This window comes from Trachemys scripta, chromosome 1 (assembly GCF_013100865.1).
Source record: "Trachemys scripta elegans isolate TJP31775 chromosome 1, CAS_Tse_1.0, whole genome shotgun sequence".
NCBI lineage: Eukaryota > Metazoa > Chordata > Testudines > Emydidae > Trachemys > Trachemys scripta.
This window is the reverse complement of record NC_048298.1, coordinates 45,094,658-45,118,343: the sequence shown is the minus strand read 5'-3', so window position 1 is coordinate 45,118,343 and position 23,686 is coordinate 45,094,658. Positions and strand designations below refer to the sequence as shown.

Below are 23,686 nucleotides of genomic sequence, written 5' to 3'. Positions count from 1 at the left end.
TTACTTGGGCCCAACTGCCACCCATACAAATCTACCACTACAACCTTCCCCCCCCCCCCCACACACACAAATCAACACAAACCGCCCACACATAATAATCCCAAACGTCACTTTGACGCCTAAAATGTCTGCTGAGTCAGTATTTAGCAATGGAAACATCTACAAGCATGGCTAAGAGCTCTTTTTGTTTAGAATATCACCAGGTTCAATCATCATGCCATTTTTGGCTTTTGTATACAAAAGACGTTAGTATTTTAGGGTCTGAAGAATCTGAATGTGCCAGACAGGCAAGTACAGCTGGTTGACATTTTTTTCAATCACAAAGATTTTGGTGTCTCCTTCCCATAGCCTTTTGACCAAAATGAAAATTTTTATTTTGGGGCAAAATGTTTCCTTTTTGATTAAGAGTTTCAAAATTGTGTGTCTTTTTGGTGAGGAAAAGACTTTTGCCAGTAAGAGAGCAAAGGAGAGAGCCAAAAAAGTGAAAGCGTTTTTCCTCAGTGAAATGAGATTTCATCAAAAAACAAAGTTCATGATGGTTTCAAAGAGAATGAAAGTTATTTTTCCACATTTTTTGCAAAAGCTACTTTTTTTTTTTTACCAACACTATAAGCCATATAAACATATCATGTAGATCTCGTTTTGACACTACTGATCTAAAACAAGTAGTTTGTCTAGGCAACAAATAAAAGTATTAAAGGAGAAGAAAACATTATTGCACCTTACAAATAATTATCGACTTAATACCAAGGAAAGAGAAACTCTTTAGAGCAGTACAAAATGGCATAACCAGAAATATAGGAACTGCTATACTGGATCAGACTAGTAGTCCATCTAAGTCCAATACCCTGTCCCTAATGGTGGCCACTGGCAGATATTTCAGAAGATATAAAAACTCTAAAGTGGAAAACTATGGAATAATCTTGCAACAGAAGACGTTTCTTCCTAACCCCCATTAGTTAGCGGCTAGATGATGCCCTAAAGCAGTGGTCTCCAAACTTTTTTGATCGCGCACCCCATCAGTAAAAAAATTTTGAGCATGCACCCTCAATATATGTATATTTATTTATGTATAAATTATATACATGTATTACTGTACTTATATATTATATACATTATAAAACATACAAAAAATAGAAATTAAAAAAGGATGAGATAAAGATAAAACAAACAATATTTTTAAAATAATTTTGTATTGTATTTTATTTATTAACGGTACAAAAAACCTTTTTGCGCTCACAAAAAAAATTGTTAATATTTTTAGTGAGAGCAATGTGATTGAATATGCTTCATTATTTCTGAAAATCTTGGTTTAACACTTTGTGATACAGTGATTCGAAGGTCTGGGTTAGGGAGGGGGCTCAGGGCTGGGGGTGTAGGGTCTGGGAGGGAGCTAGGGTGCGGGAGGATGCTCAGGGTGGGGGTGCGGGACGAGGCTCAGGGCTGGGGCAGGCAGGAGGTGCAGAGCACTTACCTGGGGCAGCTCCTGTTTGGTACAGGGGGTGTGTAGGTGGCTCTGCATAGTGCGGCACAGCCCCCATAGGAGCTGCCTCCCCCCGCAGGGCCACCCAGAATGCAGGGGCTTTAGGGGCCCCGGGACCCTGGGGCCCTGGCCTGCAGCTCTAACGCCCCTTTTGGAATGCGGCCCTGAGTCTTCCGGCCCGTGGAGGAGCATGGGCAGCTGCACAGCCAGCGGCCAGAGAGAAGTGGCGCTTTCCCCTTCAAAGCCGGCTGGAGAGATACGGCACTTTGAAGGGGAAATCGCCGCTTCTCTCTGGCCGCTGGCTGTGCGGCTGCCCTTGCTCCTCCACGGGCCGGAGGACTCAGTGCCGCATTCCAAAAGGAGCTTCAGAGCTGCAGGCCAGGGCCCTGCAGCCCCTAAAGCCCCTGCGTTCCGGGGTGGCCCTGCATGCCTGGGGTGGGGACAGCTTCCCCGCTCGCTCGTTCCCTCCCTCCTCCGGCTGCCCTTTCCCCCCCTCGGCGGCACTCTTCCTCCCACGCCCCCCAAGGGATCGTCTTGCGCACCCCCTGGGGTGGGTGCGCGCACCCCACTTTGGAGACCACTGCCCTACAGTATGAGTAAGTTCCTGCCATGCCCAACCACATCCCTTACACCCAGAGAAATGCAGTAGTTAGTGGTGTAGAGACAGTTATGCCACTTGGTGTCATATGGAAATTGCTCCATGTAAACTTAAGTCCTCTTTGCACTACCCAGAATGGCACAGAGAAGTTGGCACAAAGCAGGATCTGGCCAACAGAAAAAAATCTGTTTTAATCAAAACATATACCAAGTTAAGCAGAATTTTTGGTAAAATTCATTAGGCTATTGTATTCTATAGTGTAAAAATAAGCTTTTTTAAAAAAACAAATTCCTGTGGTCAGGATAACACTAGTTTATTTACTGAAATGATGTAACTACATGATTGCTAGAGCAGCTTTTCCAAATTGCATTTTATAATTATTTCCTTTTAAAGCCCGGAGCATATATTACCCTCTTTACAAAAAACAAACACTCACAACCATCTGTTAGTGCATGTGATTGCCATTATCTGCCCACTAACTCCAATTCAAGTGACATTCTACTGCAGTTCACTGAAATTCATCTGAGTTCAATTACTTAAAAGAGGAAGTTCAGTTTAAAACAAGATAGAAAGCACACAGAGGATATTTTTGAAAACTTTCTTCAACGATATAATAGCTGAAATACATTACTGCCAAGAAAAAAAAATATTTAAGTGTGCAACACGTTGCTGTCGTCTACGATGTAGAAATGTCTTAAATCTGACTTCCATCAAGGTAAGAAAATGTGCTGTTTTGTAAGATTTCATATTGACTAGTAAACAAAGCCACTTAAAAACAGATTAGAGCTTGTTTCTTAGAAAGGACCAGCACTGAGTATACAATAGTTATCAATTTTTTCTATATACTTGGGAAAATTTTGTATATCGATAACTATCTATATATCCAGATTATGTAAACCGTGATCATCTAAATTTCAGATTACTCAAAATTTGTCTCCAAAATTAATTTAGAAACCTTATATTATGTACCACTAATTATTCAATTTTTAGATGTTTAGACAGTTACCTGTACTGTACAATTTTTATACAATATTTCTATTTAGTTGATAACGGTAATACAGAGTGAGACTTTTTGAGCAGTTTTTCTTTAACTGTTGCTCTCCACTGATCCATCTTTTCTGCTCTATTTTTCTTTCCCCATTCCCTCTGCTGCTGCTTTCTAAAAGGCACCGAAGAAAGCACTAACCAACTTTGATAAAGTGCAGGTCTGTAATTAAGGCCCTTTGTAGTATGTGGCAAGGCCCAAATTTACACAGCAGAGCTATATTGAAAAACATTGCAATGTTGAAGAGAAACCATCATCTTAAATGTCACACTTCTGTCAAACTATCTGCTTTCACTGCAAGAAATAGCTATAATTACTATAAAAAAGATATTATATCCTCTCTATTTTTTTAAATAGATTACTTTGTACACTTGACAGTGCTGTGTGTATAGACAGCTTCCCCTGTATAATCAAGTAGGTATCCCTTCACTTGGGTCAGTCTTCTATATAGCAAGAGAGAAGGGGGAAAAACACATTAAAGTACAAAAATGTGATTACGAAACCACAAAAGTTGACAGAGGAACTCACAGACAAATGTAGTATTTGAAATTACTGTACATTGAGCTCTCTCTTTGAAACTGACAAGATGTATAAAAACTGTTCCCCTTTCATGGAGTTAAAATTCGACAACCTTAATTTTACTGGAATACTTTCCTGCATTTTTAGAAAAGTGAAAACAATGAATGCACATTTATTTACATTGTACAGATGATCACTACTCCTGTGGGACTTGCAAGCAACTGAGAGGAGACACTCTGACATATGCGGCCAGATGGAAAGTGGGAGAAATTGATTGATATAAATTGTAGGATCATTATCTTTAGAAGGGAGAGGAGAGCATTTCTACTAGAAGTTAAACTACAGAGCTCTTTGGGGAGGAGATCCTGTCTTCAAAATATTTGTAAAGCATTTAACACAACAGAGGCCCAATCCTAATAGGTGGCTCTGGATATTGCCATAATATACATATTTAATAAATGAATTAAATTATTTAATTACACAACAGTGTCCTGTAATTTCAGCAAAATATTTTTCCCCACCCCTCCATTTCTTACAGGGTATAAGCAAAAAAGCAGTAACTGAGGTCAGCACAGTTCTAGCAATATAATTTAACTTGTGTTTACTGTAGAATTAGTTGAGGGGAACACAATACATTAAGATTTGTTTAAACAAAATTAAACACAAAATTTTGTGAGTGATGGTGTGGTAGACTATTTTAAAAATTTTCTACAATCTTGATTACAGTCTCCAGATTATGAAGCCAAGTTTAGGACCTAATCTACTTGACTGTGACCCTTTCTTTTTTCCTGAATATTTAAGAGATGACATAAGTAAGATAAAGTGTACTAGTCAGAAACAACTGTAACTTCTAATTTGATTCACAAGTATCTTACCCTTATCAAAGCTTGCATTAGCACCTCTGTCCAGTAGGATACGAACTAATTCCACATTAGCAACACTAGCAGCATACATCAGGGGAGTCCATCCAAACTGAAAACTAGATTCTACATTCACACCTGTCAAAACGTTAAAAAATTCACAAAGGTAAATATGTATTTTATAACTCGAACTCCAATACACACAGTAAATGTAAATATTTAACTGTTTTCTCTAATGTGTTTATATCTATTCCTAGGGAGAGAAAATGCTTTGTTCCATACTTTTATTTTCTTTGATCAATTAAAAGACTCCCTCTCTGCTTGGAACGCTGGAAACAAATTCCACAACTGAATATCAAGAAGCCTGATCCTTAACCCAACAAAACCAAACCACCATAACATTTCAAACATGATCCCAGAGACAAAAAGATTTTAGAAAGGCTAGCAACACACAACTGCAGCAAAGTTGTTCATTATTATAGCTGTGCCCAGATTTATCTTCTCCGTTTAAATAATGCAGTGATTCCCACTGATAAAAAAAAAACACGACTTTTGGTTTTGCTTCATCAATTGGACTTGGTGTGGGAGATGACCAAACAGGAAGTAGGCTGTGTCTAGCAACAGTGAGAGGAGCAAGTAATTCCACCCTAGCTGGTTACTGGGGTTTTCGTGATTTAGAATTCCCCTACACCAGCCCCCTCTGACCTCTGTCTGCTTTTGCTTTAGCATAAGCTACCTTAGTGTTTAGTACTACCTTATTAAATGTCTCTAGAAGAAAAAACAAGACTTAACCACAACACCCCGATGTAGTTCTAGACCAGTGGTTCCCAAACTGGGGTTCACGAAATGTTACAGGGGGTTCTTGGGAAAAAATTCCCTAATGGCGGACAGAGCTGTCCAAAGGGACCCCGGGCAGCATGGGGCCAGCAGCCCTGAGCCTTGAGGACTTCCAAGAGCTAAGCAGATCAAAGCAAGCATATCTATCACACTAAGGAGATTTAAACTTCAAGACTCCTTATACGAAATAGAAACTGAGGTGGATATATTTTGCTATTTTTAAAATTAAATAGGCTGCTAGCATTGTTTTGAAATTATTATGAAGAACAAGTTTAAGCTTTGTTGAAACGTGCACTGTTTGCCTGGACTGTTCAAGAACTGAATGCTTGTGTAGGAGGAACTCTGAGTTGGCTTCTTTAACACCTTCATGCTGTTTCACATCTGATACTCCTTGATGAAACATAGGAGCCAGAAGCACCAGTATGGGGGGGCAACGAGGGTCACGTGCCGCCGTGTTGGCACGCCCCCCCCCACGGGTCCCTCCCCTTTTTTTCCGGCGGCCCCCATTGACCCCCTCACTTTTCAGGCAGTGCCTCCCAGGCCCTGGGGTGCACGGGGGCTTTGCCCCTGTACCCCTTTTTTCTATTGGAGCCTCTGATAGGAGCCATGTCTTATAACAGGCTTAATCAAAAGTGATACAAGCTACAAAAGTGAGATCTTGGAAGAGTGTTGCCATTTTCATAATGTAATAAAAATACTTAATAAATATTTTTAAACAAAATATTTAATATATAAAAATTAATAGTGTGTAATAAGCATGTCATAAAAACAAAGTTTATATTTCCAAGATCACTGCTTTTATAATTTATGCTGAGGTAAGGGAGAAAATCCCTGGAAATGTTCATTTTTAGGAGGAGGTTCACAAGACTTGACATTTTAGTGAAAGGGGTTCACAGGTTGTTAAAGTTTGGGAACCATTGTTCTAGACTAATCATTTCCCATGCACAAAAGAAAAATATTACCCAACTGTAATTCTGCTTCTCTAAAACCATCATTTATGCAAGTTTCTGACTGTTCAATCTTTGCTTCTTAGCATAAGACTTGTGTTACTTCCCTATTTAAGATTTTGACCCTGGAGGGGAGCTGGGCAAAGCACAAGCCAGGCCCTGTATCTGGCTACTACAGATCAGGTCCTGACAAACTGAAATGCTACCTTCTTAACATTCCAGTCAGGTCCTGCAACTGTCCAGGAGAAGCTCTCAAGACATACATAATATAAGATGATCAACAAAAGATTTAAAAGTGCCTCAGAAAAATATTTTAAAAATAAGATGCAAGAAAAGAATTCCTCAAAAAGTAATTTTCAAACCCCAAGAAGAATTAGGAAGGGAGTGGAAATGCTCAAACCCCAGTGCTGAAACTTGTATTGTAGGGTGGCATAAGAAGGAAGGGACACAGCTGGTCAGTCTTCCCTCACCACCATCTCAAAAAGCAGAATTAAATTACCTAATTAGGGAAGTGTTAAGAAATAATACCAGGGACTATCAACCTCTTCACGTCTGTAGCCTGGCTTTTTTAAGTGAGAGAGGTACTACCAAGTCAGTGCCTGGCCAAGGAAGGCCATGTCCTCTTGTGTAGGGGTCTTTCCCTTTCTGGAAATGGTGAAAGGTGGCACAGAAACAAGGGACTGTCACTGGGGCACAAGACAGATCTGTCAGGAATGCAGAAACTTATACCACTTTGAATGAGCCACCTCATGGTACACCGTACTGTACAGCCACTGCAAGGAAGCTTTGATTTGCCATTAAGGTAGCTAGAGACTGGAGAGAGAAGAGAAAAACTCCTAACAGACATCTTGGGACAAAGCTACTAGTATCTAACAGCTGCATGAGGAACAGACCATTTCCAGATTGGGGTGGGGACTCCCAGAAAAAGAAACAAAAAAATGGACAATTGCTGTATGGAATTACACAAGTCAAAGAAAGTGAAGCCAATTCGGAAGCCTACAACAGTCACAGGAACCCATTAGGAAAAGTAAGGACGTATGGCTGGGATTGAGATCTAATGTGAATGCTGAATTAGACCTAGATTATGAAGAGCCAAGATGCTCGACGTATACTATTAAAAGGATAACAACAGTGAATCTTGTAATCTTGACGGCAAATTGTTTCATACTCCTATCAGAGACAGAAAGGAAAGAGGACGAGAGGTACAAGGTGGCACCAGGAATGAAAAATGAGGATTGATTTCAAGATACTGTACACTATTAACAAAAAGCATGTTTAGATCTTGGCAGCACTTTTAACACAGCAGCTGGGAGATGTAATTCTCAGTGCAAGTAGACATTCACATGCTAGTTCTGCTTGAGTTAGTGCCTAAAAATAACAAGTGTTGCCGTGATAGCATCAGTGGCAGCTTGGGCAAGCCATTCGAGTATGTATCCAGGGATAGTCAGCTATATTGGTTCCAAATAATTTGGTAAGGTAAAGTCTACATTTTCCTGGTAGAAAATGACATGAAGTCCCTCATCCCTCTGCAGGGACTTAAGTCCCTTTAGACTCAACTCTTGGTTTTACTGGGAACTACAGCATGTCCTAATCTTCAGCCAAATGCTGTCTCTGCTGAGTAGTGCAGGTCTGACCATGTTGCTGCTTTATATATTAAAATAGCTTGGTCACATGGTTTGTCTGTCCTATATACTGCTATGATAAGAAGGGTATTTAACAGCCAATGATGATGATATTTGTTTTACAGCATTCAATACTGTGCAAGGTACCTTACAAAGAATCAAACTAATCCTTCACAGAAGGTTTTACAAGCTATATAAACAATAATGGGGGGGAGGGAAGAATGGAGAATGGCATGCAAGAAGCAGAGGGAGAAGAGATTAGTGCACATCATATGGAGCCTGTGACTTCTGCAATATTTTCTCCTTTTAATATTCATTTTTAGACCCATATCCTCCTCTTTTCTCTAGCCCTGATTTAATATAGCTATTAAATGCTTAGGTATAATTAACCCCTACTCATTAGCAAACTTTTATCATGTTATCCTCCACAAAGTTACTCACAAGTCAATCTTTTAACCATACAAAACAGCAGAGAGAGTTACAGCTACTGACTCCTAAAGAAGGAAAGGTGGGCCCTCCATAGCACCTCACAGCTGCTCCTGCTGCTGTGTGCCTCCTGAAGGACAACTTTAATGGCCACTCCCTAGAACAGGGGTGGCCAACCTGAGCCTGAGAAGGAGCCAAAATTTACCAATGTACATTGCCAAAGAGCCACCATAATACGTCAGCAACCCCCCCTCCCCCGATCAGCTCCCCCACCCCACTCCCAGCGCCTCCCACCCACTGGCAGCCCCGCCAATCAGCACCTCCCACTCCCTCTTTGCACCTCCCGATCAGCTGTTTCGTGGTGTGCAGGAGGCTCTGGGGGGGGGAGGGAGGAGGGCATGGCAGGCTCAGGGGAGGGCGCAGAAAGGGGTGGAGTGGGGGCAGGGCCTGTGGCAGAGCCAGGGGTTGAGCAGTGAGCCCCTGCCCCAAGCACACTGGAAAGTTGGCGCCTATAGCTCCAGCCCCGGAATCGGTGCCTATACAAGGAGCCATATATTAACTTCTGAAGAGCCGCACATATCTCCAGAGCCACAGGTTGGCCACCCTTGCCCTAGAAAATGCTGTAGGCTTTAATTCACATGGCCTCAATAGCCCCTCTCCCTAGACTGCTGTGTACTCCAGGGATCCTTCTTATGGAAAATAATGACATCCCACTTTTTATGCTTTATGTACACAATTTCTCATCCATCTTGCAACTCAGGTACAAAACAAAACCTTTCCTTTGCCCTTTTAATGCAATTGTTTTTAGTGCTTATTATGTCCAGGTTGTGCCAGAGGTTTTTCTTTAACTAGCTGGATTCTAGCAATATAAAGATAAAGATCTGTGATTCACCTCCAGAGGCAACACTTGGCATAAAAGTACCTTCCTTATCTCTGTTAACAGTAGAGTATACGGCTCCTCTAGTAGCATTTTGTCAAATATTCTGTTAACTTATGTTACTATCAACAGGAAAGCTACTTTTGTAGACAGAAAATGAGACCTGAAGTTCAAAAGGTGAATGAGGTAATGCTTGAAGCACTAAGGTCAAGTTCCACGTACGGACTCTTATCTTAAAGAGATTCAAGTTTCTTGACACCTATGAAAATCAAAAGGATGTACAGACAGATTTGTTTGGCCCATTCCTAAAATAAACTTTAGCACACAATCTGTTCATATTCAGACTCAGTTAATTTGTCCTGTAAGAATTCAAAGATGCAAGTCACTGGTGGATTTATATGACTTATTTGTCTGGGAGAGCAACAGTCCTCAAACAATCATATCCCTGCATACTCTGTCAATGTGCAGTGTGGCTCTCAGATGTTAATTACTATTTCTGAACATAATTTCTCTCTCAGCAGCAATGCAGAAACACCAAGATCTAGCCCAAGTTTAACAAGAATTTTTGGACTCAGTAGGTCTTCACTGTTGAAGTACAGAAGAGAGTATTAAAAACTTCATGAACTCTGAGAATTTAGCCTTATTGGCCACTGCAGAGGTGGCAGAGCAATCAATTTTTTCCATCTTTGTGGATGTGAGAGAAAATGGGGCAAGAAGGCAAATAGGAATTATAAAGACCACTCAAGTCTGTAGTCTAAGTCTCATGAAAAGAAACTGATTTGAAATAAATTGTGATGATAAAAGCCTAATTTTGAAGTTCTCAAAAGATGCTACCATCGTCTTTAAGACCTTTTTTCTTCTTTGCAATACCCAAGGAATCAAGTATAGCCCCAAGAACTGTTCTGAGGACAGAAGACACAGAACTAATTCTATCTAATACCCCAAGTTGGGTGTGTCCACTGTATTTACACACTTTTTTATTCACCCTATTTACATACATTTCGAAGGCAACTTTCTCTGTAGCATCTATGCAGTCAACTGCATCAAAATGAAAAAATGTACTTTACATAGATCTTTATCTTTTATTAGATTGCCTGTTCGCTTATCTACTCATTTCCCCCGCCAACACAAAACTTTACCCTACACTATGACAATGTGATAGCCACAGAGTCCCCTTCACCCCTATGTTACAGCAACACCTCCAAAAACGTTTGGATGGATTCTCTATCACGTTGCCAAATTTACTTCTGAGGCAAAATTAACATTTAGATTATATGTAATTTCTCATGGGCTGCTCTAGTTTGTGACATGGACTGCAATGGCCCAGAATTTGGCTCAAAGCTGTCATTCCCCCACTTCCCTCCTCAGGCTGCATCTTGTGAATATGCCTCTAACAAGTTCTACTGAGCAAATCTAGTTGGATCAACAAAGTTACCTCTTTGATCCCAGAACCAACTCCTCACCAAATTGAGTTACTGTTCCTATACTATAGCTCTTCAAAGAAACTGAGGAACAAATTTAACATTGTCCAGACTACTTCCTCACCTCCCATTGAACCCATTCTCAGAAACAGCCATACCATTTTTGCTAAAAACTTCAAAAAAGAATTCAGCCTGTGGCAGACAGCAACATCAAAAATTTCAGACTGAATTGTTAAAGTCTGCCAAAGTTATGCCATTAGAAACAGAGGCTTATAATGTAAATCATTAGGCAAACCTAACTATATAGGCACCACTCACAATCAGCTCCACCTATCAACAAAGAAAGCTTTGACACAAAGTATGACGTCACAAACATTTCATTCAAAGTGATGTTAATTTGCTTCCTCCTTTTAAACAACCAATTTTGCCATAATAGTGTTTTACTTAAAATGAATGCCATACTGTGGTCAAGAAATTGGCAGTTTTTATTTTCAAAAGAGTAAGATACATCACCCAGTTTAATATCTGAAAAAAAAAAACCCTTGAGTTTGCCAACAAGCTACAATTTTCCAGAAATTGAACTAATTTTCTCAGAACAGATACTCCTTGCTACTATACTCCAGTTTTCTGTTGAAACACAATTTTCTGAAGATCACAATGAGGCAGGTTAATTTATCTGTGTAGCTCATGACTGACCACTCTAACTGCCCTGGATACTGCAATAAAGGATGCCATGTCCAAATACTGGGTTAATGGAAATGTTTTCTAAGTGAGGAAGCCATTTTAAAATCAAACTAGTATTTTTAAGCAAAATTTGTAAGAGTGAAAAATATCACACAAGTTGATTCAAGATTTAGACCTCTTAGAATCAGACAATCTAGCAATCTGAAACTACTGTTGCCAGGACAGCCCAAGAAGCAGACCACAGGCAGGGCCAGCTCTGGGTTTTTTGCCACCCCAAGGTAAAAAAAAGGTGTCTGGAATGCTGGCCCTGAAATTGTGCCGCTCCAAGCACGTGCTAGGTTTGCTGGTGCCTAGAGCCAGTCCTGACCACAGGCACAATCATGCTGGTGAGTGAGTGTGTGTGCAATTTCCAACCAGGATAGGTATAAAAAAAGCTGAAAAGCAAGAACCACTGAATTCCCACCCTCAATTTAACCCTCCCCCCTTGCAAATTTACAATACATTGTTTGCAAACCTAGTATTCTCTTTTTAAAAAATATTAAGAGAACAAAATGTAAGGAGGTAGAGGATACTATACAGCATGCTTAGTATATTCCATCTGAAAGAAAACCTTACCAATGAATCAAGAACCCTGAACATCGGAGCTATGGTACACAATGTTATTCCTGGCAAACTAATGACTTTGTGGCAATGCTGGATGGTGACCCATTCATAAGGAGATAGTGATTCTGTAATTACATTTTGAATAAATATAGAGTCTATACTGTTTTACAAATGTTTGATTACACATACACAGGCTTAGCCATACTCCTTTGAAATGAGAAATTTAGAAGGTCTTCAAATTAACTTAAATTTACTGAATTTGGGAAAATGTAAGTTTACAATCCACTTTTCTCACCTGAATTTAAAAGTTCTTCAATCATGGACACATCCCCAGAACTCAAAGCTTTCTTTAATGTTTCATCCTTGTCTTCTAACTGTAATGTTTTACTAAATTGCTAAATAGGCAAGAAAATAAAATCAGAGCCAGGTTACTTCATAATAAACATTTTTTCTACTCAATTTTCAACATGCTGTTGAAGGCACAGTGGGGAAGGAAGTAGAAGAAAAATCATTGTTTTCTTTCCTTTATCTTGGTCCGAATAATTGTCAGGATCTGTTTAAGTTCTACTATAATTTACTGACAAGGACAACGCAAGAGAAAGTGACAGCACAGAAAGGAAAATAATTTACATACAGTTCTACAGTGAAACATGTATGCCTGTAAAAATGGCACTTCTTTACTCAATACATCTACTCTCCTAGCACATTCCACCAAACTGGCGTACATAATTTAAAAATGAGATTTTTACGAACCAACACAGCTTGTGGAGAGGTAGATTTATTTTCTTGCTTGCACAACAGAATTGATAGTTCCTATAGCAAGGCTATCCATTCTCAAAAGGGACTTTGAGTCCAAGACTGGCAATACCGCCTAGTGATAATACTCCTGACTGTGTCGCCCAGCGGCGGGATTCAGCAGCTACGTCACTCAATGGCGAGAGTCAGCAGCCAAGGATAGGGGAACTCAGGCCTTCCCTGCTCCACTGGGTTCCAACCCAGAGTCCAAAGAAACAATTTAGAATCATAGATTCACAGAATATCAGGCTTGGAAGGGACCTCAGGAGGTCATCTACTCCAACCCCCTGCTCAAAGCAGGACCAATTCCCAACTAAATCATCCCAGCCAGGGCTTTGTCAAGCCTGACCTTAAAAACCTCCAAGGAAGGAGATTCCACCACCTCCCTACGTAACCCATTCCAGTGCTTCACCACCCTCCTAGTGAAAAGGTTTTTCCTAATATCCAACCTAAACCTCCCCCACTGCAATTTGAGACCATTACTGCTTGTAATGTCATCTGGTACCACTGAGAACAGTCTAGATCCATCCTTTTTGGAACCCCCTTTCAGGTAGTTGAAAGCAGCTATCAAATCCCACCTCATTCTTCTCTTCTGCAGACTAAACAATCCCAGTTCCCTCAACCTCTCCTCATAACTCATGTGCTCCAGCCCCCTAATCATTTTTGTTGCCCTCTGCTGGACTCTTTCCAATTTTTCCACATCCTTCTTGTAGTGTGGGGCCCAAAACTGGACACAGTACTCCAGATGAGGCCTCACCAATGTTGAACAGAGGGGAATGATCACATCCCTCGATCTGCTGGTAATGCCCCCACTTATACAGCCCAAAATGCCATTAGCCTTCTTGCAACAAGGGCACACTGTTGACTCATATCCAGCTTCTCGTCCATTGGAACCTCTAGGTCCTTTTCTGCAGAACTGAAACAGACTAGCCATTCGGTCCCTAGTCTAACAGTGAATGGGATTCTTCCGTCCTAAGTGCAGGACTCTGCACTTGTCTTTGTTGAACCTCATCAGGTTTCTTTTGGCCCAATCCTCTGATTTGTCTAGGTCCCTCTGTATCCTATCCCTACCCTCCAGCGTATCTACCACTCCTCCCAGTTTAGTGTCATCCGCAAACTTGCTGAGAGTGCAGTCCACGCCATCCTCCAGATCATTAATGAAGATATTGAACAAAACTGGCCCCAGGACCAACCCTTGGAGCACTCCGCTTGAAACCGGCTGCCAACTAGACATGGAACCATTGATCACTACCCGTTGATCCCGACAATCTAGCCAGTTTTCTATCCACCTTGTAGTCCATTCATCAAGCCCATACTTCTTTAACTTGCTGGCAAGAATACTGTGGGAGACCGTATCAAAAGCTTTGCTAAAGTCAAGGAATAACACATCCCCTCATCCACAGACCCAGTTATCTCCTCATAAAAGGCAATTAGGTTAGTCAGGCATGACTTGCCCTTGGTGAATCCATGCTGACTGTTTCTGATCACTTTCCCCTCCTCTAAGTGCTTCAGAATTGATTCCTTGAGGACCTGCTCCACGATTTTTCCAGGGACCGAGGTGAGGCTGACTGGCCTGTAGTTCCCCGGATCCTCCTCCTTCCCTTTTTTAAAGATGGGCACTACATAAACCTTTTTCCAGTCGTCTGGGTCCTCCCCCGGTTGCCATGAGTTTTCAAAAATAATGGACAATGGCTCTGCAATCACATTTACATTGCACAAGCTAGGAGACAGGGGTCCCATGCCTAGTCCCTGGGCCACTTCCTACCCCGGCTTCAGATCATCTGCTGGTCTGTCTTGAGGTCCCCTTTGGGGTTCTTGTCTGTGGCGGTTCAGCGTCCACAGCCCCTGTGCCTGAAAAGTCTGTGGTGGCTTGACCATAAGGCCTGGTCCCAGTCTTTGGGAACCTCAGTGGCTTCTCTGCAGGAGACTGTAGACCCATCTGCTCTCCTGCTTAGTCAGCCCAAATTGAGTTGAGTGCTGCCTTTTGAGCCCTCCCTACCCAGCAGAGGTGAGGGGGGCATGGCTTCCTGTGTCCAGAGCAACCCCTTTACCATTGTCTCAGCAGTGTGGGGCTCGTACACCCTGTCACACTCATGCAAGCCTAGCCTTATGCTGTCAGTTACACTTGCATACACAACAGAATCCAAGGCTAATGTGGTTGCATAGATATAATTAAAGCACTTTTTGACCACAAATCTATTACTGGAAGTGCTGGCAGAATACTGGGGTGGGGTGGAACCATGAATATTTCGTTATTGTTTGTTTCCAGTCACAGCATGTGGTAAGTGTCACCTAAACTCCGCATTTCCTAGTTTTCTAACATTCATTATTCCTTAAAGAAACATAGCCTGACCTGATAATTAGGCCTGGAAGGAGTAGATATTTATTGGTAAATGCTGATTTCACCGTATACACAAACCAACGAAAAATATTTCTAATAATAATCAAAATTTTCAAATAGGTAATTCCCAACAACTGAACATTTAAATAGATAAACACAGAAAAAAGAATGCTTAAAAATAAACACTGATCTTATCCGTTGAAATTATTAAAAAGTAATCAAATGCTGCAAAGCCTATGGATAATTCACGCAGTAATACCTGGAATAAGCTCACTAAACAGTGGTAAACTAGAGTATATCTTTAGAAGGACATCCAATCTTGATTTAAAGACTGCAGAAGATGAAGAATCTAGCACATCCCTGTTAAACTGTTCAGTGAAAGGTTACCATACTAGTCAAAAGTTTGCATCCAATTTCCAGTTTCAAATTCCAGCCAAAGTCTGTCTGGTAGCCTAAAGAGCCTTCTATTAGAGCTCTTCTCCCCCTTGTCAGTATTTATACACTGATCAAGCCACCTTTTAACTTTCACTTCCCAAAACACAATCAATTTAGTTTATTAAGTCCCTCATGTTTCCACGTCTTAAATCTTTAAACTCTTTTCTGAAACATCTCCAATATTCAACATCCTTACTAGAAGTGCAGACACCAAAACAAGACATAGTATTTAAGTAGTGGTCTCACTAGGCATTACTCCTACTCTATATCCTCAATCCCAACATTTGAGTTTGGAAATGTACACTCTTACATTAATAGCACAGAAGTTGATCCAATAAAAGATATTACCTCACCCATCTGATCTCATTAAGAACATAAGGCACTTTGCAACCACATCTTTAAAGCTACAATATAAAGATTTTTTCTATGAAAATCAGGGTGGACTGATTTAAACTACCAAGAGGAAAGCCTAGATTTCAATCATTGATTTTAATCAAGTTTTCCATTTGTACTGCAGTTATTTTCTAAAGAAAGGCACCTTCTTATTGGTTGATATAACTCCTAAAATATATTGATTTACAAAAAAAAGAGCTTGATATTTTCAGATCATTATACATTTTAGTATTCTAGACAATGTTAAGTGATATATTGCTTATCTACTAGATAATTAACTTTTTGCTCATGATTTATGTGAAGTTGCATTAGGATGGTAATTATAATTTAATTAAATACACAAAATATCATATACAAATTTGTATCAAATAAAACAAGCCCTTCATTCAATACATAACCTATCACACCATATTTATGAAGCTTGACCTCAAGAGTTGGATTTTTTCCCAATTTCTTTCTTTCATAGCAAAGCAGCCTTTAACTCTAAGTTTTTGATAGAGGCTTATGGATTCAGTGCATTTATTTTTAATTCAAATGTTTTAAGAGATAAGTTTAGGCCTTATATTTTGTATTCAAATCAGATTTCAATTTAAACAGGTTCATTTTTAAGCAAGAAAAAAATTATAATTTAAAAAACAAAATAAAAAAATCAGTTTTTAATTTTTTCAAAAAAGCATTGATTTTTATCCACCCCCATGTGAATTAAACTTCAGCAATATTTTCAATGGTTCCCTGATGTTGCCATTATTAGTCATAAAATTTTCAGTTATACTTAGTATCAAAGGTCTTCAGAGGGTCTTCGGAAAGGACTTAATTGCTGAGAAAGTCGTGGCTCTGTGAGCTAGTTCAGGAAAGGTGTTCTGTGCATAAGGAATGGTACAGAAGAAAGCATATAGGCAGTAGTGAAAGAATGTGACAAAGGGCGTGTCAGATCTGATACTGTTAGTAGAGCAAGACGGATGGGTGAGGGACTCAACAAAAAAGCTTCCGAGTTGGTCCGTCTGATGAGGCTAAACACACATTTTCAACCCACTAGTGTTGAAGCCTCTTTATTAAACAGCAACATGAGAAGCGTCCATGTAGCCAGTGATAGTGAAAAAAACTTAAGTGCATGATGTGCATTCACAATACTTAATCAATAGCTCACTCCACCTCTCAGCTATAGTAATCAGGGCACAAAAAGCAAACCATTAAACTGGTCACCCATATTGCAAAGTCTAAACCAGTGGTTCTCAAACTTGGGCGGCCGCTTGTTCAGGAAAAGCCCCTGGCGGGCCGGGCCAGTTTGTTTACCTGGCGCGTTTGCAGGTTCAGCTGATCGCGGTTCCCACTGGCTGCGGTTCACTGCTCCAGGCCAATGGGGGCTGCAGGAAGGGTGGCCCATTGGCTTGGAGCGGTAAACCGTGGCCAGTGGGAGCCACGATCAGCCGAACGGGCGGACGCGGCAGGTAAACAAACCGGCCCGGCCTGCCAGGGGCTTTTCCTGAACAAGCGGCCGCCCAAGTTTGAGAACCACTGGTCTAAACAACAGAAACTTACATCAATAGCCCACAGATTAGCAATTTTGTTCATTCAAAATATTTACTGAATCCTTAAAATGGTCCCAATTCAGCAAAGCATTTAGGCAGTGCTTATTTCCATGCCTATTCAAAGTCCTTAAGCAGATGCCCCACTGAAGTTAATGTGACAAAGTCCCTTTTCAGAATAGATTTGAACTTTAAGTCTGAATCCCGTAAAACACAGGAATCTTAAAAATACCAATTTGCTAGGAGCAGCCAGAAGCCTCCAAGACCCCAGCACTATAATATTCAGTTCAACTGTGGTGAAACTCCAAGGCAAAACTGATTCAATTGAGTGGAATTTTTCTTCCCCATCATTATAAATGCATGTTTGTCAATACAGTGATATGTCCTGGCTGCTCCTAAAATCATTTTGGTACATAAACAATTACACTTTATTTAAATAAAAACAAAATTAGAAATAAGAAGTTAGGAGAAGTTATATTTCTTACGAATACCTAATACTCTTAAAACAGAAATAAGATTTTTTTGTATTATCTTAAAACTTCCCACAGTCACTAATTCAAATGGAAACTTTTGTGTGGGTTCAGGATAAGGCTGTGAGATTATTTAACATTTAGCTGTACAGCATGCTGCACTTCCAAAACCACGTACAAATAATGTACAAACAAGGCAGAAATGTGGGGGGGGGAAGGGGGTGGAGAAGGGGAGAAAATCCTCAGCCACATCCCTATTGACAGATGGCTGTGATCCAGAGGGTGGATGACTTACGGGCTTTGCTGGGTCAGCACAGGCCACGCATGGGACGCCACAGCTGCTATGGGGTGCTCCCAGTGCTGGTACCACGGGAGGACTCTATAGCGAAGCAAGGCCCGCATCGTACCCAGCGAACCACGTGTGCAGCAGCGGTGCAGCTCACTAGGTTGCCAGGCGTCCGGTTTTCTACCAGAATGCCCAGTCAAAAAGGGACCCTAGCAGCTCCAGTCAGCAATGCCCAGCAATGCTGACTGGGCTGTTAAAAGTCTGGTCAGCAGTGTAGCGGGCCTAAGACAGGCTCCCTATCTGCCCTGACTCTGCACAGCTCTTGGAAGCGGCCTGCATGTCCCTGTGGCCCCTTGGCGCAGGGGAGCCAGGGACACTCTACATGCTGTCCCCGCCCTGAGCGCCACCTCCGCAGGTCCACTTGGCTGGGAACCACAGTCCATAGGAGCCGCAGGGGCAACGCCTGAAGGCGAGGATGGCATGCAGAGCCCCCTGGCCAACCCCGCACCTAGAGTAGGGGTGGGCAAACTACAAGCCATTTAAGATGGCCCGCAAGCTCCCACTGGGGAACGGGATCTGGGGCTTGCCCCGCTCCTGTGCTCCAGTCAGGGCGCAGGGCCAAGGTCCGCACCATGTGGCTCCCGGAAGCAACGGCATGGCCCTGCTCTGGTGCTCCAGCTGGGGCGCAGGATTGGGGGCCACTTCAGGTAGCTTCTGGAAGCCGTGGCATGGCCCCGCTCTGGCTCCTATGCACTCCAATGGCCCTCTCCAGCGTGACAATGGGAGCTACAGGGGCAGTGCCTGCAGATGGGGCAGTATGCAGAGCTGCCTAGTCGCGCCTCTGTGTAGGAGCCGGAAAAGGGACATGCCACTGCTTCCGGGAGCCGCTTGAGGTAAGCGCCGCTCGGAGCCTGCACCCCTGAGCCTCTTGCTACGTCCCAACCCCCCTGCCCCATCCCAGAGCACCTCCTGCACCCCAAACCCCTCATCCCCAGCCCCACCCCAGAGCCCGCACCCCAGTCAGAATCTGTATCCCTTCCCACACCCCAACCCCTGCCCCAGCCGGAGCCCCCCTACACACACCCTGACCTCATTTCTCACCCCACCCTGGAGCCCTCACCCCCTCCCGCACTCCAACTCCAATTTTGTGAGCATTCATGGCCCGCCATACAATATCAATTCCCAGCTGTGGCCCTTGGGCTAAAAAGTTGCCCACCCCTGGCCTGGGAGACTGCAGGGCCACATGGGCCGCTCCCAGGAGCCCCCTGCGGTAAGTGCCACCCCCACCCCTGGCCCTACCCCAGAGCCTGCATCCCCAGCCAGAGACCTCACCCCCCTCCCACACCTGCCCCAGCCCAGTGACAATGGTGGCGAGGAAGGGAGGGGATGGAGTGAGCAGGGAAGGGGCGGGCAGGCGAACGGGGTTCAGTTTTCTGCAATGGGGAAGTTGGCAACCCCAGGCCCAACTGATGAGCGCCGCGCACGCAGGCCAAACAGGGAAGCGCTCCCGACCGCCCCGCAACCCAGCCACGCCCCAGCACCCACTGGGCAGAGCGGCGGGAGCCCGCGGCCGCCCCCACCTGCGGCTCGTCCTGCACGAACCCGATGACCCAGCGGTCCTCGTCGCTGTCGCTGCTCTCGCCTCCCCCGGCCACCGCCAGCGAGCGGGAAACCACCGGCATGGCCTCTGCTGCCGCCGGCCGCGCGCCCGCACTGCGCACGCGGAGCCCCCACCCCAGCCTCGTTTCCATTCCCCGCCGCTAGAGTGGGAAACCATCTCACGTGGGAAGCTGCTGCGGGTCACGTGGCTCTGCGGGGGGAGTGTGAGAGAGCGTGTTCTCCACCCCTGCCCGGGCGTCGCTCCGCGAGCCACGCCGCGGGTCCCCGGGGCCGGGCTGGGGGAGGGACCCCGCAGGCGGGGCAGAGGGACGAGGGAGCCTGCAGGCGGGGCAAGGAGACCGGGCTGTGGGAGGAAGCCTGCAGGCGAGGCGGAGGGACCCTGCAGGCAGGGCCGTGGGACGCCGCAGGCAGTTGCCAGTTTATGGGTCATTTCAGGGCTTGAGTTTTTAATTTTTCTTAAGGCAGCATAAATCCCCGTCTGGAGCAGGAAGGGCCCTCTCTGGGCCCCTGAGCAAGGTCCCATTAATTTCAGTAGGAACTGGTGTTTTCTGCTAGTGCCTCTGGGACAGATGAGACACCCCCCGGAAACGTGATGGCTGTTACTTACAGAATGGGACTAAGTATATCCCATAGTCCAGTGATTTCTTCTGCTCTCAGAACAAGGGTTGTCCTGGATGGAAAACTTTGAAGTAACACCACAGTAGCATATAAAGGCGTGCCTAGGAGTCACCATTATGATCTCCTTTTACCATCACTAAATTCACAAATAAATCTCTGTTTACGAAACAAATTAGGAACTCAGTCCCACATTCCTTTCCCAAGGAAAACCGCTATTTGATGTCAATGTGAGATTTGGCTGGATAAGGAGTGAAGAATTTGGCCCTAAATCTAGTAGAAGTGTGCACTACCTGTGGGCCAAAGGCCAAATGCACTTGGTGAGTCATAAAATGTGGCCCCACCTGCTACTTAGTTTCTTACTTCATCTACAGCATGAAGATAAGATCAAATGTAATTTTTTATTGCTAGTGAATTCTAAAAGTCAGCAACTGTTATTAATCTGTCAAAATAGGTACAGGTAATAAATATTATAGTTGTGTGCATTACTTTGTTAATGTTAGGAACCTTTAGGAAACGGACAGATAATTAAGACAGTAAATATCATAATGCCACTATATAAATCCCTGGATGGTTCCTACCTTGAATACTGTGTGCAGTTCTGGTTGCCCCATCTCAAAAAAAATTTATTAGAATTGCGAAAAGCACAGAGAAGGATAACAAAAATGATGACGAGGTAAGAATAAGCTCTTCCATATTAGGAGAGATTAAAGAAACTAAACTGTTCAGTTTAGAAAAGAGATGCCTAAGGGAGGATATGGTAGAGGTCTACAGAATCACAACTGGCATGAAGGAAATGTTACTACCCCTTCCCATAATGCAAGAACCAGGGGGCTCCTCTTGACACAGGTGCCAGCTTCCTCCTTGCTTTGAGGGGGCTCAACCTGTGCTTTGGCCCAGGCCCTGCCCCCACTCTTCCCCTTCCTCCCACCCCACCTCTTCCTGCACAGTTCTGCCCCTTCCCCCAAGCATGGCCAGTCCCCGCACCACCACCTTCTTCCAGCACATCCTGCATGCCACGGAACAGCTGATCCGGGATGGATGGGAAGCACTCGGGGGGAGGGGGAAGGAGTTGATCGGCAGGTCCGCTGGCAGGCAGGAGGCACTGTGGGGGAGGGGAGGAGCTAGCTGCTGATGGGTGCTAAGCACCCACTAATTTTTTTCTGTGGGTGCTCAAGAGCTGGAGCACCCACGGAGTTGGCACCTATGCCTCATGAAACTAATAGGCAGCAGGTTTAAAACAAACAAAAGGAAGTCCTTCACACAGCGCACCATCAAACTGTGGAACTCATGGTCAGGGGATGTTGTGAAGGCCAAAAGTAAACTGAGTTCAAAGAAGAATTAGATAAGTTCATGGAGGACAGGTTAATCAATAGCTATTAGCCAAGATGGTCGGGGATACAATTTCATGCTTATGTTTAGGGCCCTACCAAATTCATGACCATGAAAAACATGTCATGGACTATGAAATTTGGTCTTTCTCCCCTCCGCCCTGTTAAATCTGGTCTTTTGTGTGCTTTTACCCTGTACAGGGCTGACTCCAGGCACCAGCGCAGGAAGCAGGTGCTTGGGGCAGCCAACAGAAAGGGGCGGCACGTCCGGCTCTTCGGCAGCAATTTGGCAGCGGGTCCCTCAGTTCCTCTCGGAGGGAAGGACCCGCTGCCGAATTGCCGCTGAAGAATGAAGCCGCGTGGTAGAGCTGCTGCCGAAGTGCCACTGATCGCAGCTTTTTTTTTTTTCACCATTTGGGGCAGCAGAAATGCTGGAGCCAGCCCTGATCCTGTACTATACAGATTTCATGGGGGAGACCAGCGTTTCTCAAATTGGGGGTCCTGACCCAAAAGGGAGTTGCAGGGGGGGGTCACAAGGTTATTTTAGGGGGGTCCTGATATTGCCGCCCTTACTTCTGCACTGCCTTCAGACTTGGTCAGCTGGAGAGCAGTGGCTGCTGGCTGGGCACCCAGCTCTGAAGGCAGTGCCCTGCCAGCAGCAGCACAGAAGTAAGGGTGGCAATACAATACCATGCCACCCTTACTTCTGCATTGCTGCCTTCATTCAGAGCTGGATGGCTGGAGAGTGGCGGCTGCTGACTGAGGGCCCAGGCAGCAGCACAGAAGTAAGGTGGCAGCACCATGCCATGCCATCCTTACTTCTGTGCTGCTACTGGCAGCGGCTTTGCTTTCTGAGCTGGGCTCCCAGCCAACAACTGCCACTCTCCAGCTGCCTAGCTCTGAAGGTGGTGCCACTGCCAGCAGCAGCGCAGAACTAATGGTATCAGTACTGCAACCTGCCCTACAATAACCTTGTGACCCCCCCCCCAACTCCTTTTTGGGTGAGGACCCCTAAAATTACCACACTGTGAAATTTCAGATTTAAATAGCTGAAATAATGAAATTTATGATTTATTAAATCCTATGACCATGAAATTGACCAAAATGGATTGTGAATTTGGTAGGGCCTTACTTACGTTCTCATGTGTGTTACAGGCAATATGAGCAGTCATGCCGATAGTTATAATTGCCCAATATTTCCCATTCTAAGACCTTTTTTTAAAATTACTTATCAGTTTGCCAAAAGATAACTGTTTGGGCTGAAATTTTCCTTGCCAGGTGTGTAATTTTGGGGTGGGGGGGAGTGGTTGAGCATGGAAATGGTTCAACCATTTCCAAGAATGAGTTCAGGGAAAATATTTTGCCCAAGTTAAAGAATTGTGAGTAAGAATTGTTTTAGAAAGCTCTAAAGCTTCCATGCTTTGGAGCAGGAACTTGAAATTTGGGAGGTCGCCCTGGTGGCAGGGAAGTGCGGTGCCCATGAAAAATTAGCCAAATTTGGCAAGTTATGAGCCTTTGAAACATCCCAGATAGCATGTGTTCAGTATAGACTTGTTAGAGTTTAGTTGTCAAATTCTCCCAAAATTTCATCTGTAACAAGTATCCTTCTGTCCCTAACATCTCTTGCATGCTAACCAGACTTCCCTGCACCATCCCCACAGATGATGCTCCATCCTCGAACTGTAGGAGCGGAGCAGGATTTTCCTGCTATTGCTGTTCAGGGACAGAAAGTATTACAGAGAGACTGAAAAGCAGACCATCATTATACCACACCAAATCACTTCCAAATATGAAAAAGTATACCTCTTCATTGGCTTTAAAGCTAGTGCTTAATTCTTGCAAAGCTGAAGATGTAGGAGGCAACTATCCTTTAGCAGGAGGATAAGAGATGACTAGATGATGGAGATTCCTGTACAATGCAGGAGAATGGCCTGCCCTTGAAAGAGGACACC

The 23,686-nt window shown here is 43.7% G+C and overlaps 1 protein-coding gene across 3 annotated transcripts in view; it reads right to left on the bottom strand.

Moving 5' to 3' along the window:
- ASZ1 (ankyrin repeat, SAM and basic leucine zipper domain containing 1) overlaps positions 1-19,892 on the bottom strand; it is a 97,416-nt gene extending 77,524 nt beyond the window's left edge. Inside the window, exons 1-3 of one of the 3 annotated variants that reach the window (XM_034768808.1) lie at positions 19,749-19,892; positions 12,218-12,317; positions 4,521-4,643 (exon numbers count right to left, since the gene is read on the bottom strand). In XM_034768808.1, the coding sequence (XP_034624699.1) occupies positions 4,521-4,643; positions 12,218-12,317; positions 19,749-19,850 (325 nt within the window). In that variant the 5' untranslated portion in view covers positions 19,851-19,892. Of the gene's footprint in view, positions 1-4,520; positions 4,644-12,217; positions 12,318-19,748 lie in introns of those variants that run through there. The other 2 variants (XM_034768814.1, XM_034768821.1) reach the window with 2 other exon arrangements.
- Between the last annotated feature and the right edge of the window lie 3,794 nt (positions 19,893-23,686).